Source organism: Psammomys obesus, unplaced genomic scaffold (genome assembly GCF_907164565.1).
Source record: "Psammomys obesus unplaced genomic scaffold, mPsaObe1.curated_primary_1811, whole genome shotgun sequence".
NCBI lineage: Eukaryota > Metazoa > Chordata > Mammalia > Rodentia > Muridae > Psammomys > Psammomys obesus.
This window is the reverse complement of record NW_026596079.1, coordinates 37,929,961-37,949,005: the sequence shown is the minus strand read 5'-3', so window position 1 is coordinate 37,949,005 and position 19,045 is coordinate 37,929,961. Positions and strand designations below refer to the sequence as shown.

The 19,045-nt window shown below is 44.7% G+C and overlaps 1 protein-coding gene across 2 annotated transcripts in view; it reads right to left on the bottom strand.

Moving 5' to 3' along the window:
• Positions 1–7,655: 7,655 nt before the first annotated feature.
• The window catches only part of Dpys (dihydropyrimidinase), a 74,182-nt gene continuing 62,792 nt past the window's right edge, over positions 7,656–19,045 (bottom strand). Inside the window, exons 8-10 of one of the 2 annotated variants that reach the window (XM_055626333.1) lie at positions 17,365–17,572; positions 9,490–9,631; positions 7,656–8,064 (exon numbers count right to left, since the gene is read on the bottom strand). In XM_055626333.1, coding sequence (XP_055482308.1) covers positions 9,518–9,631; positions 17,365–17,572 — 322 coding nt within the window. In that variant the 3' untranslated portion in view covers positions 7,656–8,064; positions 9,490–9,517. The other variant, XM_055626334.1, reaches the window with a different exon arrangement.

The window sequence follows — 19,045 nt, the reverse complement described above, 5'->3', positions numbered from 1 at the left end:
AAACCATCATATTTAATAAGCCTGAAGCAAACAGCCTTGAATGAGTCAATGAAAATGACTGACAAGGCAAGTTATTTCTTGACTTAGCAAGTGTGAAGAAATTCTATATTTCTTCTTTTTAAAGATCTTGCTTTAATATGTTTAAAAGTATTTTAAAATAATTGCTTCAGAAGACAGTGTTCCTTTTGAGACATGCTACATCAGGACAGGATGTAAACATGGCTGAGTGCTGCCATGGTTAGAAGCTGGAATCAGGCATAGCATTATAGGCAGACTGAGAATGGGAAAATGCAGAAACAAGTTGCCATGGAAACAAGCCACTAAATGGAGCGTGGCAATTCTAAGCCTCTGCACCATATAAAGAGAAGGAAAGGGGTATGTTTGGACATGATGGCATAATCCTGCAATTACAACACTTGGGAAGCTGAGGTAGGGTTGTCCTAGGTTTGAAGGAGACAGACAGAGACAAAGACTGATAAACAGGCAGACAGAGACAGGCAGAGAGACACACAGAGACATAGAGACAGACAGAGACAAAAAGAGAATATTCCTGAAAAGAAGTTATATCTACGAAGAGGTTGGAATGTTGCAGGTCCAGAGGCCAATTACCTACCTCAGACTAGCTTTAGTCCCATCACTTGCCCATGTCTGTGTCAGAACAGACATACTATGACTAATAGATAAGACCTTTTGGAATATATGAACTCAGTAGACCAGCAGCCTCCACCAACCCCAAAGCTAAGAAGTCATCAAGTAGCTTCTGAGGCCAATAAAAATGTTCCTCCCTTTTGTTGCAACTGTCTCTCTTAAGTAATCTTTAAAATCTTCCTTTATGACTTTCTTCAGTAAAACTGTAAGATTTCATGAAACTGCTTCTATGTTGGAACATGGGCTTTGGGGTAACCTAAATCTGTGTTCCAGGGCCATGGTCACACAAATTTGGATAAACTATCTCTTACTCTGTTTAAGGTGAAAGCTGTTTGTTGTTGGTTTGTTTTGAGTCAACAGTATGAAACAAAGAACAAGACAGATGACCCATAATTGCCAAGAAGGGGGGAAAAAGTGTTCCATGTTAACTGTCTGCTGCCAGAAAGAAAGTGGATTGTTGCCAAAGCCACAAGGATTGAAATTCAGAGCTCATCAGGTATTTTTCAAATTTTTAATTTATTTCTCTTTGTGGTGTTGCACTTGAGCCCAGGGCCTGGCTCATGCTGGGCAGGTTTTACCAGCTATCTTTCCTAGCCCCCTGACTTACATTCTTATTTTGAGACGTGGTTTCGTACGTTACAAGCCCCCTGGCTCGGCCTCCTGAGTAACTGGGATCTCAGGCCTGTGCCAGCAGGCCTGGTTTGCTCGACATTTCCAGTTCGCCCATCCTCATCTGCCCGTTCACTCCAACATGACTAACAGTGCACAACAGGGCCTGGCATGGACTCTACAGAGGAGCTGCCACCCTGAACTGAGATCCTGCCATCCGCTGAACTCTAGTTCTGGTCCCGTGCACCATCCTTCTGGGCGTCCTTCCAAGCCAACAGACTCCACTGTCACCTGGCTTAGGACTCTTCTCTTCTTGGCCTTCACTCTCAGCCCGGTGGCAGGACACGTCCCTTGAGGTCAGCCTCTTCTGCACGTTCCAGCCGTGTGCCACAGAGCTCACCGTCTTTCTCGTCCTGCCGGGCTCCCACCGCAGCCTCTTCTCAGCCTGACATTGGCCTTGCTGTGCTTGCATCTGGCTCTGGAGTGAGCATGTGATCCTCAGTGTGGATAGTATTGTGACTCGGGGAAAAGAACACCACATCACGAGCTCTCACCCCAACCCCAAGCCTCTGCACCAATAGACAAAAGCTGCAGCTTCCTCCAGTGGGGCGGGCAATGCCTCTGCTTCCTGGATCCACAGCTAACCTTCCTTTTTTTGCTCACGTTATTCCTCTGGTCCTTGGCTTGCTCCTCGTAGCAGGGACCTTCTGTTTGACTGCAAGCTCATTCATCTATTTTTAACCTGTCCACTGCTTTCTAACTGCTCTCGTTCTGTGTCTTCTCTGATTCTTAATTCCAGAGCAAGCGACTGAGCATGACGTCACATTGTCACATAGCGCACTCACCAGGTTCTTATCGCTTTGTTCACAAATATCTTCTCTTTGGGGTCTCATAACAGTGCAGTCAGGGAAGCAGAGGAAGTGTTAGGGTCTCCAGTTCATAGATCAAGAAACTGAGGTTCAGGGATGGTAGAGCGATCCTCCCGGGCTGCAAGCACCCTGAGAAGCATGGGTACCAAGTCGTCTCCAAACGGCCACCTTGCCCATGTTGTATATCCTTATTGCAGGGGCACTGCCTCCCGTGGCTGGCTCTCAGGGTCACCATCACCCTCCGCACAAGCGTCCTTTCTTTTCGACAGGTACACCGGCGTCCACTAAAGAACGTCAATAAACAAAAACACCAAGACGCAGCTGCTTCTCTCCTTCACCCCAGATCTAGGGACTTAAGCACATATTCTAGGGTCCTAGAAGATGAAAGAATCTTTCTTTATCCTTTGTTGCCTACAAACAAAATGAAACAAGGCAGCGAGACTGTGGAGGCTTCCCTCCTCTCAGTCTGGGCCCTGAAGTTCCAGCCCCTCTACAGAGCTGCCTGCTGCACCTCCAGGAGCCCAGCCAGCCACTCCCAGATGCCTCCACTGCAGTGTTTACCGCCCCAGGCTTGTGCTCCCGTCTTCTTAATGTGCTGTAAAACTCTCTTGTCTCCGCAGACCTGTACAGAGCAGTAAATATTGATCATAGGGGTGTGTGTGCTTAAGAAGGGGAAAAAAGCCTGCTTGCAACAAGAGTTCCCAAGACAAAAGAATTACTCAGTGAGATTGGCCCTGAGGTGTGAAGCCTCACAGAGTATTGTAAACCACTTAAGAAAACAGAACTTGGGGAAGTGGAGGCCGGGAGTGTGGATAACTCTTAACTCATTTATCTGTAGTGCAGAGAGAGACCGTGAGAGTCTGCAAGAACAGAGGGGCAGAAGGGGCAGGCTGAGGGAACAAGGTGCACCCCAGAAGTCAGGTCCCTGACAGTGGGAAATGGCTGGGTAATGAGCAGAGTGTGGCAGTACTTGCCTCTTTTTTCAGTCCCTTCCCAAAGGGGAGTGGCACAGGCTGGATAATTTGCCAGGTGCTCGCTCACCCCCTCCTCACTCCCCTCCGGCTCTGTGCTGGCTGCTTTGTGTGTGCTCTCCTCTGTCTCACCGCACCCTAGTGATTCTACTACTGAGTCCAATTCCAGAGTGACTTGGTTCCTTGGCCTTGGTCCTTGCTGACTGATTGGACCCCAAACCCAGCATTCAGAGCTATCCATTATTGGATAGCTGTTCTCTTCTGGGTGGAAACAACTCCTTCATCTCTGAGATTTGTGGGCTGTTTTCGTGTCATGCTTTTTACAACGGAGAAACACTTGACTAAGGAATACATTAGAACAGTTATTTATTAAAAGCCTGGGGTTTGCATCTTAAGCCACCTGCCCACCAAATGGATGTCAGTCACACTTCGGGAAATTACTAAAACTTTGAGTCTTGGTTTTCTCATTTGTTAGCTAAGGACAATGCCATCTCATAAGCTTGTAGACAGAATTAGGTGATGGAGTCACACAGAGCTTAGCCCTGGCACAGGCACATGATAAAGGCCTAATAGGCATTACATTGACACTCTATGAGCACAGTTAAGGTTTCATTAAAGAAAAGCCCAGAGGTTCTGTGTTCCTGTGAAAACAACATTCTAGTATAACAGAAAACAAACAAACAAAACCCACCAAGCTAAACCAAAACCAAACCAAACCAAACCAAACCAGAACAACAAACACAGTTTTTAAAAAGGCCCAGTTAATCTGCTCTACCCCTCCAGCTTTTACACAAACACCATTGTCTCAGCGTCCCAGGGGTCAGGTCCGTGTGGTTTAACAGCACTGCCTCTCCATGGATGGCTCTTAAAGCAGATGCAGCCCCTACCACGAGCACAGTCATGATTTGCTGTGGAGTTAATTTTCATTATGCACCACAACTGTCTTCTCCTCTTTCCCTGCCTCTTAGCTCCAAGGTGATTCCGTTCCTTCAACACAGATTTCCTGAGTTCTTTCCATGCTATCCTGTGCAGCTGTGCAGGGGCGGTGGCATCCAAAATGAAGGGCCAGGTTCAGCACACTACAAACAGCAGGTGCTGAATAAACGATGGCATGGTCGCTCTGTTTAAAAGACTTATCCACAAGTATTTTTCAGAAAGAAGTAAAGAGAGAGAATGGTTTGACAAAAAGAAATCTAATCATTATATTGTGTGCTTTCTTAGGGACTCAGTGTTAGGAGTTGGGAAAGAAGAGGGGAAAAGCCGTGTGGAGGAAGGAGAGGAGGGAGCCAGGGCATTACACATAGTATCTTAGTTGTACTGGCTGGTTTTGTGTGTCAACTTGACACGAGTTAGTCATCAGAGGGGAAGGAGCCTCAGTGGAGGAAATGCCTTCATGAGATGCAGCTGTAAGGCATTTTCTCATTAGTGATCAATGTGGGAGGGCTCAGCCCACGGTGGGTGGGGCCATCCCCAGGCTGGTGATCCTGAGAACAGGCTGAGCAAGCCCAGGAAAGCAGCACTCCTCCATGGCCTCTGCCTCAGCTCCTGCCTCTAAGGTTCCAGCCCTGCCTGAGTTCCTATTCTGACTTCCTCCAGTGATGGACTCCAGATAAAACCTTTCCTCCCCAACTTGCTTTTTGGTCTTGGTGTTCCACTGCAGCATTAGAACCCTAACTAAGACATTAGTCTTTAGCCATTCTTACATAGAAAATTGCCTTAGCTACTAAATTTTCATTTTATCAATAGAAGAACTGAAACTTAGGATGCTTATCAGCTGATTCAAATGCAGCTTTTACAACCTTCCAGTCTTTGACAAGTCCATAGTGCTACCTCTGTAATGTTATGGGACAAATTAAATAAAGACAATTAGGCATACAGCAGATCTTCTATGAAAGTGGTTTATTAGGTGGATATGAAAGGAGAGCAGAACATAGTGGGGAAAAGAGAGAGGGAGGGGAGAGAGGAGAAAGAGATTAGGGAAAAGAGAGAGAAGAGGAAAGAGAGAGAAGGGGGCACCCCGATAGAAAAAAGGGGAGAAGGCCAAAAGGCCAGGAGCAAGAGACACCAAGAGAAAAAGGACCAAGAGAGGGACCATGTGTTGGGTTGTCCCTTTAAGGGACAAGGTAACCATGCCTTCCAGGTGTGGCCATCTGGCCAGCGACATATGATGACATCATAAATTGCTAGGCAACCCAGAAGCAGGTTTAGTTCCAAACTCCTAACAACCTCTTCCATAGAAGATGCTGGGATGTGGCTGATTCAGTCTTTCATCTACCCCATGCTTCCAAATGTATCCCTGCTCACACTGCTCTTGATGTCCACATCCTGGCCATCATGTCCACACACATCTCCAAGATGGCTGAATGCCCTCATCTTGTGCCTGAACCCTCCTTTTCATAGCTTCCATTCTTCTGCCACCACAAAGGGGTTAGTACTTCCAAATGTGGTGAACTTCGAGGAGAGAACACAATAGCCAAGGCCTTCTGGAAGACTCATTATGTTGAGACTGTGTAGGCTTGGGTGTCACAGGCCTAAGGACACCCTGTGGAGGGGGAAAGTCTTGTTTTGTTTTTTCTTGTAAATGAGGGAACTGAGGTTTATGAAGATCAATTTTAAACAGGTGTATGAAAAGGAGCTTGGTCTCACAGCCTATCTAGAAAACACAAAGGGAGTTCCATATGCATTTCCAAAGACTTTGCTGGAACAGAAACCTGTAGTCACTTCCCTCTCCGTGTTGGAGCTGTGTTGGAGAAGACTTCAAAGTTTGTTTCTGCATCACTGAAGGCTGTTCAACTTCATCTGTATCAGCTGAAGAACCCAGCAGTTCTTTCACTTTCTCTTTTACTTAAAAATTAAAAAGTATCTCCTGAGTACCGACTGTCCATCACTGACCACACACTGTGCTGGGTGCAGGAGAGGTGGGAGAGGGAACCAGACAAGCACCTCCTCTGAGTGGCTTTCAGCTTCCAGAGAGACAGAGAAGTGAAGTAAGCAGCTCCAGGAGTCAGTCCCTTAGCAAGTGAGTGCAGGGAGCAGGCTTCAGCACAGTGTGGATTCCAAAGTCTGAGGATGCCTACATTACTTACACAAAATGACACCATATTAACTCCCTGTGCTCACCCTCCCTTATATTTGATTCCTTTTATCTCCTAAAGTGAAGTAAATGCTGTGTAGAGAGTTGAGATACTATATTGTTTAGAGACTCATGACAAGGAAATAAAATCGACACTGTTTTGTTGAGACATTTTTGATCCATTGGCTGAATCCACAGACCCTGCAAATGCAGATGGTAGCTGCTTACTGCATGAGTGAGGCACAATGATGGAGTGCATGTTGGGCCCCACCATGGAGATGCATAAAAGAGGGACCTCCTTTGGAAAGCTGCTGGGAGAGGGTGACATTTCGAGTGAACGTTAAATTGTGTGTGAGGACTGGCTTCTGGGTAAGAAAGCAACTTACTTATTCACTGTCAAAGGACTCTGTTCTATTGCAGAATTGTCAGGCAAAGTGCAGGATGGAAAAAAATAATATAATGCCTTACAATATCTTTTAACCCAGGAAGAAAAGATTTGCAGTTTACCTGAGCTAGAAGCTTTCTCTTCGGGTGCAGCTTACCATCCTTTCTTTTTTTAATATTTTTATTATTATTATTAATTACACTTTATTCATTTTGTACCCCCATAAGCCCCTCCCTCCTCCCCTCCTGATCCCACCCTTCCTCCCCTTTCTGCATGCATGCCCCTCCCCAAGTCCACTGATAGGGGAGGTCTTCCTCTCCTTCTTTCTGATCTTAGACTATCAGTTCTCATCAGAAGTAGCTGCATTGTCATCTTCTGTGGCCTGGTAAGGCTGCTCCCCCCTCAGCGGGAGGTGATCAAAGAGCAGGCCAATCAGATTATGTCAGAGGCAGTCCCTCTTCCCATTACTATGTAACCCACTTGGAAAATGAACTGCCATGGGTTACATCTGTGCAGGGGTTCTAGGTTATCTCCATGAATAGTCCTTGGTTTGAGTATGAGTCTCTGGGAAGTTCCCTGTGTTCAAATTTTCTTGTTCTGTTGCTCTCCTTGTGGAGTTCCTGTCCTCTCCATCCTTTCTTAAAATTCATTCTCTGAAAGGGCAGTTGAGCTCCACTACCCTTTGTTAAGGTGCCAGCACGTCCTCTCCTGGACTAGTTCATCAGAGTGTGGGTATATCCAAAGACAGCCCCCTTGGCCTGCCTACCCAGGAGAAGAGAGAGAAGCCCAGCCTTGCTGCACAAAGGGACCAAGACACAGGAAAGGCCTGGGGGGGAACAACAGATCAACACAGTATCCTCATGCAAATGCTTATTCCCTTCAGTCCCCTCAAATCCTGAATCCATCAATGTGATTGGATAGTTTCCTCAGACTCTTAATGGCTGAGTACCTGATTTGATTTCCTGGGACCCATCAAGTAAGGGACTTGACTTACAGGTGCTACTGATACACAAGAAATCATGTTCTCTTGTGAAAACCAATCCTCAGGGCCCTAGTCCCACCCACTAGGTAGAAAAAGACATAGAACTCAGATACTAGAATACAAGATGAAACTCTCAATGTTTATTAATTGCAATGAAATGTAAAATCACAGTGCTATTTCAAGCAAACATAGCCATTAAAACAAAACAAACAAAACCTTTACACAGGAAGGTGATCTTTAAAAATCCAAAGAAAGAAATCTAAAATAAGGAAAGATGGCATTTGAAAAGAATCGTCGATGAATTTTCATGTGGGCTTTCCATCCCAATAATATTCATTTATATCTTCAATCTTCCACAGCAACAAAGGCACAGTGAAGTAGACAGCTATTGCTTCTGAGGGAAAAATCAAAGAGGCCCACAGCGATTATTTTTTCTGAAAGATCTCAGGAGCTGAGATAACAGGCGCTTCTCCACAGGCTGGCAGCATGGCAGGAGGGGAGCCTGGGAGCCTCTTCTCTGTTCTTGCCTTTGAAGAAAATAAAAGGCACTCGGTGTAGCGCTCTCCCTCACAAAGGGAGACTGCATTCAAGCTAACACCAAGAAATGTTCTAATCAAAGCAAACACTAAGCCTTTCTCTACAGAAGCTCTAGCATGTGATCACACCCAGCGTCATTTCTTTCTCTCGCTAATCTCTGGAATTTTAAATATAATCTTTCTGAGTCACATGAATAATTCCAGTAATATGGAAATGACAGAAATACTGAAGCTTGAGGCTGGCATTGTTAAAAAAAAAAAAAAAAAAAGACAATGTTCAACAATGAGAGAGCACGTGCATGAGGGCCCAGATCTGCAGTATCCAGGGGCTCATTATCCAAATCCCTGCTGTCACAGGGTTAAGCAGGAAGTGGTTGTCAAATGTGTGCAGTTCCCGAGTGTGCAGAAGACCAGACCTGAGTCCAGCAGTGCTCCAGCTGACACACACACACCTTCATCCATCAGGTCAGCTTCGAGTGGCAGCGTCTGACCCTTTGACAGCACCCTGTGATGACAGCACCCCATGATCTCTAAAGTTTACACTTGAGAAGTGCACAATCAAGTTCCCACGACTGCAAAAGCATCTCATGATGTTTTAGGTACGTTTATGATTTTGTGTTGGGCTGTGTAACCTTACCCTGTGACCCACAGGTTGTAGGATGGGAATGCCTGCCAGCAGAAGACTCTCTCAGATTGCTGTGTGTTGAAACAATTTAACGAGGTAACCAGAATCTAGTAAAACCACCAAGTGGCAAATATGGACGCTAAAACTGTAGCACTGACCTGTAATACAGATTTGGAAGAGAAGGAACAGAAAACAACAGAGGGAAAGAAACTGGAAAAAAATGGAAGTAGTAGGAGTTTCAAAACAGAAAGCTCCCCATCACAAAAGGCAGCAGTAGACAGACCAAAGTTCAGAAGTCTTTGCATACTGACATCTACACTCCTCCAGAAACGAAGTATGCTGCCAAATATTTCTAGAAAACTGTTTCTCAAAAAGTTGTGTAACTTTCCCTTAGTTCCTCAATTTTATTCATTTTTCATGCATTCTAAACCATAGAACATACTGCATTTACAATGCAAAGAATCATCTTTTTTCCACAAAAAGTTCTAGTTGGTTTTCAAATATTGCCCATGGAACATGCTTTTGGTACAGCTGGCACGACTCTCTGTCTGGCCTAGTCTATAGCTTTGCGCTCATAGATTGTCTAGGGCTCTTTTGGAACACCTCCTAACACTCTAGAGAATGAATCCTCAGCTCAAGGCCTGTTTCATCACTACTGCCCGTCAAATGTTCTAAGTCATCAGGGCCTTTCTCAGGCCTCTGCTCTGCAGTTCTGACTCTTCAAAGGCTTGGGAAGAAAGATGCTAATTTTATGTGCTGACAACCATGTCCTGATACTCCGGAACACTTACGTGGCACTGGCTCAACCTCTGCACCGGATCAGCAGTGGCGCTGCATCCTGGCTCCAGCGGCATCTTCCTTTGTCTCTCTGGATTTCAGTGTTATGACTTCTCCCTCGTAGGGCGCACGCCTCACTGGCACAGGTGTGCAGGTCTGAAACAGAAACCGTCTTGTTTCTCTCCTGTGCTCTACTCGCTTCTTGAGTTCCCAGTTAGCCGTAGCTTTCTGATGAATCGTGATAGCAATAACGCTGTGAATTTACCATGTGCATCCTATGTCTTACTCCTGGCTCTCCCTCTGGGATGTCTTCTCTGAGGGAAGACCCACAAGCCCTGGGAGATGGGATAAAGTGGACAAAGTGCCTGCCCCTCAGGATTGGGGATCAGAGTTAGCCCCCAAACACAGGTAAAAGCCAAGCAGGTGTGCGGCTGCTCATAATTCCGGCCCCGGGAAGGCAGAGCCAATTCTAGGGCAAGTTGGCTAGCTAGACTAGCTGATCCGTGAGTTCCAGGTCCAACTGAGAGGCCCTCCCTCATTAAAGAAAGTGGAAGAGTGACAGAGGAAGGCACATGGGGTCAACTTTGGCCTCAACATAAATGGCCTGTGAGCATATGCACACTCACCATACACGTGCCCACACACATTCAAACATCCATGTACGCTAGCCAAAAAAAAAATCCGAGGGAAAAGAAAGCAGGCCAGGAAATGTTCCATCTAGCCTCACAGTTTTGTAAGTTCCACACCGTTCCCTACAGCCCTTTCTCCCATTCTGTCTTTCCTTTTTTTTTAAAGTGGTATTTTTACATATCTATTATTTTATATACTTATAAAATATATAAAATTCATTATTTTATGTGTATTGGTGTTTTGCTTGCACGTATGTGGCAGTGTCCACAGAAGCCAGAAGAGGACGTTGGATTTCCTGGAACTGAATTACAAATGACTGTGAGCTGCCATGTGGGTGCTAGGAATTGAACCCAAATCCTCTGGAAGAGCAGCCAGTGTCCTTAACAGCTGAGCCATCTCACCTGTCCTAACTGCCCTTTCTTCTTACTTCCATCCCAGGTGCCTATGGTCTCAGAATGCTTCTTCTCTCTCTCTCTCTCTCTCTCTCTCTCTCTCTCTTTCTCTCTCTCTCTAGCACCTTTCATTTATCTGCTGCACAGAGGATAATTTGCATGCATGCTTCATTTTCCTGGTTGCTTGGTGCATAAAAGATCTGTAGAATCTCACCTCATCTGAGGCAACAGCCTCAGATACAGCTAATTCAGAACTTGAAAAGCATTCTGAACTTTATGAGCAAAAGAATTCATGAGAAGTAACTAAGTCATGATGTTTAAAAACATGCACATAACTTCATTGCTGAATCTAGAGGTTGTCAATTTCTGTGGTTACAAGTGTGGGTTCTAGAGGCAGCTGGCCTGGGCTGCTCTTCACTCTTGCTTCAGCTCCTTTGGTAGTAGCTGAGGTGGAGAAGCTGTGCCTCACTGCAGGGCTGTTCTAAGAAGTAAACATAAAGCATGTGGAATAGCGCCTAGTGCGGAATACAGTTTTAGCGAATACAGTAGCAAGCAAAGACACACACAAGCACACACAAATTACTATGGGCCTCACATTGGTAACAAACTAATATACGGTAATGCTCAACACTGTAGGCTTTGAAGGGGGCTGGATCTAAGTTGGAACTTTCTCCTTTTACTCATTATTTGTAGGAAACTGATTGAATGAATGCCTCTGGGTCTCTGCATCTTCACCCATGAAATGGTAAATAAAACCCATCTCTCAGAAATGTGAGAAGTTCCAACAGCAAACTCTTCTTTTACTCACAGAGTCAGGTGCAGACAGCCTTGGTTCTGGAACTTGAAACACCTTGGAGCCTCTGCCTTGTCCTACGTGACCTGTCCTATCTCTTGTCAGGGCTTTGCTTGATCCCCATCATGGCTTTCCTTCATCCTGGTCCTGTCATCATGTTGAGACATCCAGACAGTGCCAGTCTCCCATATGTGCCACTCAAGTGATGCTCTGGTCACTTGGAGACCCCACATCTAGAAGTTTAAAATCATCTGTGGCCTCGGACTCCATCCTTCGTCTCAGGTCTTCATCCCTACGCTTCTCCCTCTTATGGCTCTAGCTGCCATGCTAGGCTGTTTGGGCCACTAGGCAGTCTGTGGCCTGGCCATCCCCACTGTGATCACACCAGCCATGTGTCTGACAGGTTCAGAATGAGGTTTTACTGTTTATCTGCCTTAGAGGCTTCGGGTGAGCTAGGCCTGGTTATCTACCAGAACAACAAGAAAAGGGTGGCCACTCCCGCCCACATCGCCACCTTAGAAACAAACCAAGCGGGGTCTTGTGACTCTGAGCTACACAGGCTTTCATTCTAATGGGCAAAGGTCTACCCTTCAGCTTCCCAGAACCTTTAGCCTTTTGATGTTTTCCTTTCCTTAGAGGTGGTTTGGGCAAGCTCTGTCCTGGCTGGCCTCAACTGCTTCTCTGTGCTCTCTCCTCGCCTCTGGCATCCTACTGTATACGCTTCTCAGAGCCTCAAGAGACGTTCGCTGTGACAAAATAGTGCTGATTCTGCAGCAGTCAGTGCTAAAAATTTATTTTCTAAGTAAATGTAATCACCACATTTAGGAAATCGAGTTTTGATCCTTTCCTCTAGTGACAATGACAAAGTTCCGTGTGAAATATGAAATATTAGCATAATATAGAACCCAGATACAACAGGACCAGGGATCGATGCTTGGGGATTATAGTATTGGTCACAGACTCCATCCCAGTGTCTCCTGCTGAAGGGATACGAGCATACTTAATTCTCAGCAGATTTTTAATGAAGTGTAAAACACATGGGTCTGGATGAGACTGAGATGGTCTGGGTTGGACATAGTGAGTGGATTCAAGCTCTTGCCTTCGGGACTTTTGTTCTCATTGCTCTGCCTCATGGGTAGCTTTCCCCAGCTCCATGGCTGTTTTCTCTTTTACTTGTTCTCTGAAGGCTGAGCTCGCTGTGCATCAGCAGAACCCCTCTTTTATCTCTGTTTGACAGTTGCCTTGGTGACCCTCCACTTGGATTTTAAATCTATATTTGATGACTCTTAACTTGATCTCCAGCCTTCATCTCTTCCATTCCATATTCCTCTGTCCAAATAGCTAGAAAACCACAGCAGAGAGGCGTGTAAAAGTGGGTCATGAACGAGGACTGACACAGTAGGAGCTAGAGTTGGAAGAGTTGGATGTGTGCCCTTTGGGATCAGTGACTGCTGGCTCACTGGCACCTGTATCCCAGGACCTTGAATCATGTCTGGTGAACAAGCACTTGTGAAATGAAGGGAGAATGCTTGGTTATTGGGCCTCTGGGAACATTTTATCATTCTGTTGAAAGCAACATTATTTAAAATTATTCAACAACTTTCTCAAGTTGCATCTCAAGACACCGGGGACCTGAGGACACATCTGGTATGGGTCATGCCATCTCGTCAAGATGTGGCAATCACACCAGGGGTTTCCATCTCAATAGCACTATAATCATTCAAATAAGGTGGCTTGAAGATAAAACATGTGAAAGGATGCCTTAGGTGACATAGAAAGCAGAATTAGCCCCTCACTTCACAGAATATGGGTGGATTATTTTAGCAGATGAGAGTTCAATTTGAGTTCATAATATTTAATTATGATTGCCATTGTGATGTGTTAATAGAAAGAAAAATGAGAATTATATGCAGTTCTATGAATAAATGTTAATTGCAATCATCATTATAATAGCTACATAATTACAGAAATGCTTTCTGGTTAGTTGATCGGGGAAGAAGAACCTGTAAACTGATGGAAAATGTGACTATATTATCTACTGAGAGAGAAATGAAGGGATGCTAGACTATGTGAAAATAACAAGAACAATAGAAATGACTCTTTAGACCTTAATGGAATGATTGATACCATGCCACCCACGGAGACCAAGATACTCAACTATCCATAAAAACAACAGAAACTCCAAATGCCAGGCAGCGCATACTGGCCTGACCCCAAACAGACCAAATGAACGACAGCACCCCGAGAGTGAAATCCAGCCAGTGAAGTCAGAGGGCATTAGGACACACTTAGCTGAGCCTCCCAGTGGCACCCAGTGGGTCACTACAATGTGAGAAGCCCCTGGATTCAACAAAAGAGGGCTCAACGATGGAAACATGCATGCTTTGTGGTTCTTAAAATATGCTGTGAACTATTGCCCAAGGACAGAGCAATGACGTTGAACCCTCTCCCTTTGGAGTGAGCTCCCCTGTTTAAGTTTGTCAACAGAAGGGGAAGTGAGACCCCCCATGCTGCAGAGGGAGCAGTGAGACCCTGTCTGAGAAGTAGGAGGCTGGAGCTGTGCACTGAGCAGGGTTGACACTTTGTGATTAATGTGCTTGATACTGAGCCCCATTTCTTAATCTATAAAATAGGGTCACCTCCATTTGTCTCCAGGGTTGTCAGAATTAAACTATGACAGCTAATTGATGGTCAGTAAATATCACTGGCTGAACGTTATTGAATGGTCAGATAAAGCAAAGACAGCACAGCTTGAGTGCCCCTCAAAATGCTTGAGACTAGACATCTTTTATATTTTGAAGTATTTTGGTTGGGCATTCCTAGCTATAAAATTTGACATTTGAAGTTTCCCAGTGTTTCAAGCCAATGCTTAAAAGGGTTTCAGATTTTGGAGCATCTCAGATCTAAGACAAAGCTCCCTTTGTGTAGTAGTGGTCTGGTAAATTTTAACCGCAAGCCCCACTCTCTCTCTTCCGTCCCTCTTTAGCACCCCGGGTGTAGCACTTGCCTGTTTCCGGGATGCAAATGTGTCCTTACATCTGCTTCCAAGCTGCCAAAGTGACATAAGTGAGTGAGGACTGGACAGAGATGCACATAAGCATCTCTTTTATGCCAAAGAGCTAGATCCAGCATATTCCCCACCTTTCCTTATTCTGAGCCATCAATCCAGCAAACCAGTACGGGAGGCGGTGACGTGGGTTAAACGACTTCCTCACACTACCACCTTGAGAAAGGCATTGATAAACTAGAGTGTTGGAAATGGAAAATACCCATTTCAAGGACTGAGTCAGTCACCCACTCAATTTTCTCTTATCTAGAAGGAAAATTATGCTTATCGCTGCAAAGATACAAGGCAGTTTAAAAGCTTTGGCAGCAGTATTCTGAATCCATATATTTCTCCAGGAAGTTGCTCTGATTTCTCTACAAAATGCAATGTGACTGTATTCTCCACAAAAGGTGGCAGTTGCTTAACACTGAAGACAGAAAATAGCTCAAGGAAGGCTCATACTTTCAATTTTTTGTTGAAAATTATAGTACCCTAAATAAAGAAAAACTTCAGGGATATAAGCCATTTGAAATTAAGGAGCTTTTGTGTTTGGTAAAGAATTAGTAATATGTAATTTGTTCTTTCAGGAAACTTAAAACAGCCAAGTTTTTGCTACTTTTGTCTTTTTCTTTTATTTCTTTCATTTTTTTCCTTCCTTCCTGTTAAAGCTGTTCCTTGAATGGCTTTTTATGTAAAATTTAAGTATTTCCAGTGTCTCATCTTTTTATTTAAAAAGTTCTGGGAAAGATTAGCTGCCTATAGTATAAAATCATCCCCTTCCCTTTAGATTCATGGCCTTTCATTCTGTACTTAAATGTTTTAAATATATATTTTATGAGTACAAACAAAATATTTGCTTGCATGTACGTCTGTGTGCTATGTGCAAGCCTGGTTTCCTGGGAATTCTAGCAGAGTGTCTCAAACCCCTTGGAACTGGAGTTACAGAGGAGCCACCACATAGGTACTGGATCTTAAACCGTGAACCAGGGTACTCCAAAAGAGCCATGAGTGCTCTTAACTGCCAAGCCATCTCTCTAATTCTAACCATTACTTGTTTTAAAAAGTATTTATTTTTATTTTTATGTGTATGTCACATTGGTGAAAGTACCCATGAAAGCTAGATGAAAGCATCAGATCCCTTAGAGCTGAAGGTACAAGAAGCCATCTGATGAGACTGTTGGGACCAGAACTTGGGTCTTCTAAAGGATCAGCAAATGCTCTTAATGGCTGAGACTTCTCTCCAACTCTGAGCAAGCCTTGAGTATTCCATTTTTTAATCTTTAAAATGAGGGAAGACGTCCACCTTGCCTCAGTGTGCTGAGGCAGTCAGTCCTCAGCCTTGTAGTCTGTCTTCAGGAATGCTCACTCATTTAATGTCATAACTGTTTCTACTGAGCACTCAAACCAGCAGAAACCCCCAGTCCTTGCAGTTACCACCTGTCACCTGTCAGGGTCAATATTTCTAAATTAACACCATCTTAAATGTCAGTGTTGATTGAGAACTATAGAGGCAGGGTGTGGCTCAGCAGAACACAGGCCTAGGATGTGTCCTACCTGTCACCCATTATGGAAGAAGAAGAAGAAGAGAAGAAGAAGAAGAAGAAGAAGAAGAAGAAGAAGAAGAAGAAGAAGAAGAAGAAAAAGGAAGAAAAAGGTAAAGATAAAAATAGATTTGTGATATTTGGGAGGGACTTAAAGTATTTAAGAGCACTGGTTTACCTAAGCAAAACCTTAGGAAATGATTTGAAAAGTGGAGGTGTTTTATGTGATGGATTCTGGGAATCCTCAAGTAAAACAAAATCACAAGCCATTAGAAAAGAAATTAGAGAGACCATAAGAACTAAACAAAATGAAAACAGCTAGAGAATTCTGGGGAGCAGACTACACATTTGAAAACTGGAACAAGAAGACCTTCTGGAAGGAATCCGTGCATTAGGACCCTGCGGGGCTGAGTGAAGCCTGTATGGGGCGGCGGGGGGGGGGGGGAGAAGATGTCCACACCCTTTGGGGCCACCACACAGCCCTGGGCAACTTCATTAGTGCAAACAAGGGCTCTGGCTTGCTTCCCCTCCCTCAAAATACGTAATTCTAAAATTTCCCATCTGAACTTTTTAAAACAATATTTTAGTGCATTTAAAGCTGTACCAATGAAGCATGAAAATGCAAGATAAATTAAAAACAAATACTTTTTTTTAAAAAAATCACCGAGTGGTTACAAAGATTGTGGGCCTTTGTTACAGAATAAATTATCAAAATGGGAACACAAAGAGACTGATTTTTATTAATTCACGTAAAACTCTTATTTGAGGATGAAATTTATTTTATCTAATTTCCAGATGAGAAAGCAGAGCCCAAAGATGACAAGGAATTTGCTCCTGGCCGGGGAACTTGCTAGGCAGTGCTGAGGCAAGGGGGAGCTCATATTCAGAGCTCTCTTCCCCAAATTCTGATGCAGATTTTTAGCTAAAGGGAGCACAATTCTTCAGGCAGAGCTGCTGAGCAAAGAACTCCCAGTAGTGTGCAGTCAGGCAGGCCACGCCTCCCACAGCAGCTCCCAGCCAATGACCGGTGCCATTTGGAGCCAGGCAACCCAGAGACTCAAAGATTCTCCCTAAACAGAGCCCAACGTGGTCTGAGCTGTACAGCCATCCAGAATGCATGCCGCATTTTCCTTGGCTCTCAGCATTTCTCCGGGCTCCTTTTTACTTTCTCTCACAGCTGTCTCTGACAAACCACCCTCCCCAGCAGCTTGATCCATCTGGATGCCTGGTTCTTGGCTAACACAATGGTGAACAGGACACCCAAGGCCCTAGCCTGACAAAGAAAGAGAAGAAGACTGTAACAGACACACCTGCAAACATCCAGGTATTCTTTCATTGAAAGCTGGCTTGTGCCTGCGCTCTCGAGTCAGTCTGGACACCCCAGGAGCATGTTAAACCCACTCTGACATGATGGCACCACCGTGAACAGTGAATAACCAACCTGACACCCAGGGCGGGTAGACGCACCGGTGGCTAGTGTGGCTCACCTGGTCTCGCTGCTTGATTCGTTTGTAAACGTGCTCAGCGAATGCTTTGCGCGGAATAAACTTCCCATGCCCCGCCGTGACGCTGAAAACACCTGCTTCATACACCACTCTGCCTCTTGAAATAGTCACCAGAGGCACCCCATGGCAAACCATGCCCTCGAAGATGTTGAAGTTAACCGCCTGGTGGTGAGTTTGGGCTGAGATCCTCCTGTGTAAAACCAAAACAAGCCCGGGTCATCACTGGCTCACGTGTACCAGGAGGCTTCCAGAACAGAACCGACCACTAACATGTTAACACAAAGTTATCGGATTCTTGAAGAGGAGAACCCAAGAGACCACTCTTTAAGATGACAAATGAAGACAGACTGGGGTAGGGCACCGCCTGTCATTTTGATTTTCTTAAAAGCATTCCAAAGAAGAGCATCTCCCCGACCCTTACTTTTTAGTTCTAAGGCATTCTAAGCACAGATGAGCGTGTTGGCACCATACTCAGTTCTTCGGAATGTTGTTGACTTTGACAGATACAGTTGAGGCCCTCTCCATACTCCCTTCCAAATCCCATTCTCACTCCTGCCTTCCAGGGGAACTGCTTTTTGGCAGTTATTAAATTGAATTTGTTGGTTATCAGGGAAAGAAATACACTTTGAAAAATTTCCCCTGGTCAATGGCAAAATTAGAAAATTTTGAGAACAACTTGATGGTAAAATAACCACTTAGCACTTTGTATCACATATTTTCATATTCATTATCGATCTCAGTAGCTCATTTTAATTTTGCTTTTTACATTGACAGATACAACTATGTACTTGCTGTGGCAACTTGTCATTTTAGTGTAAACAGCATGGACTGATTGAATGGCTAGTTACCTGATCCAGTTTTTGGAAAGAGCACTTATATCCCCTGTGTGACTGCTTCCCTACTGTAGAGACCCAGGAGTGAAACTGCAGAGTCACACGGTACTTGGATGCTGCAACAAAAGGCTCTTGCAGGTGAGGGAATGTTGCAAAGACCACTGCTGAGTAGGAAGAAATACAAATATAACCATAACTTTGCATTCTGAGGAGGAGGGAAGGGCTTGTTCAAGTGTCTAGTTACTGAATAGGAAAATGAAGACATTAGGCTTAGACTTAGGTATAATAAAATATATGTTGGAGAGAAAGTATTAAAAGAAAGAAAAAGCCAACGGGGAAGCAACATAGAAGATGGCCAGACTTTCAGGTTAGAGTGATGTCTGTGGCTCTTACAACGTTTGTCAAATATTCCCATAGCCTGGGCACCACCTTCTGACAATTCATGGCTACAGTTCTGTGGTTCTTAACTGTAGGATGCTGCATGAACATTCTTGGACTGGTGCATTCCAGTACTCCTGGAGACCCTTGCTTCTGGTGCAACTGTCAGACCAATGGCGGAAGCATTGGAAGAAGAAGAAGAAGAAGAAGAAGAAGAAGAAGAAGAAGAAGAAGAAGAAGAAGAAGAAGAAGAAGAAGAAGAATGTCGGGAGCCGCTCCCGCCATTACAAGATGGCGCCGGCTTCCTGCTTCCTGGTTCTTCTTGCCAGCATTTTCGCGCTTCTTGCCTGCGCCGCCCTGCAGTTTATGCATGCGCAGCTTTATGCTAATGAGGGTTTAGGCTGCACTCCAATTGCCAGCCATATGCTTATGAAGACTTGAACAGAGCACCA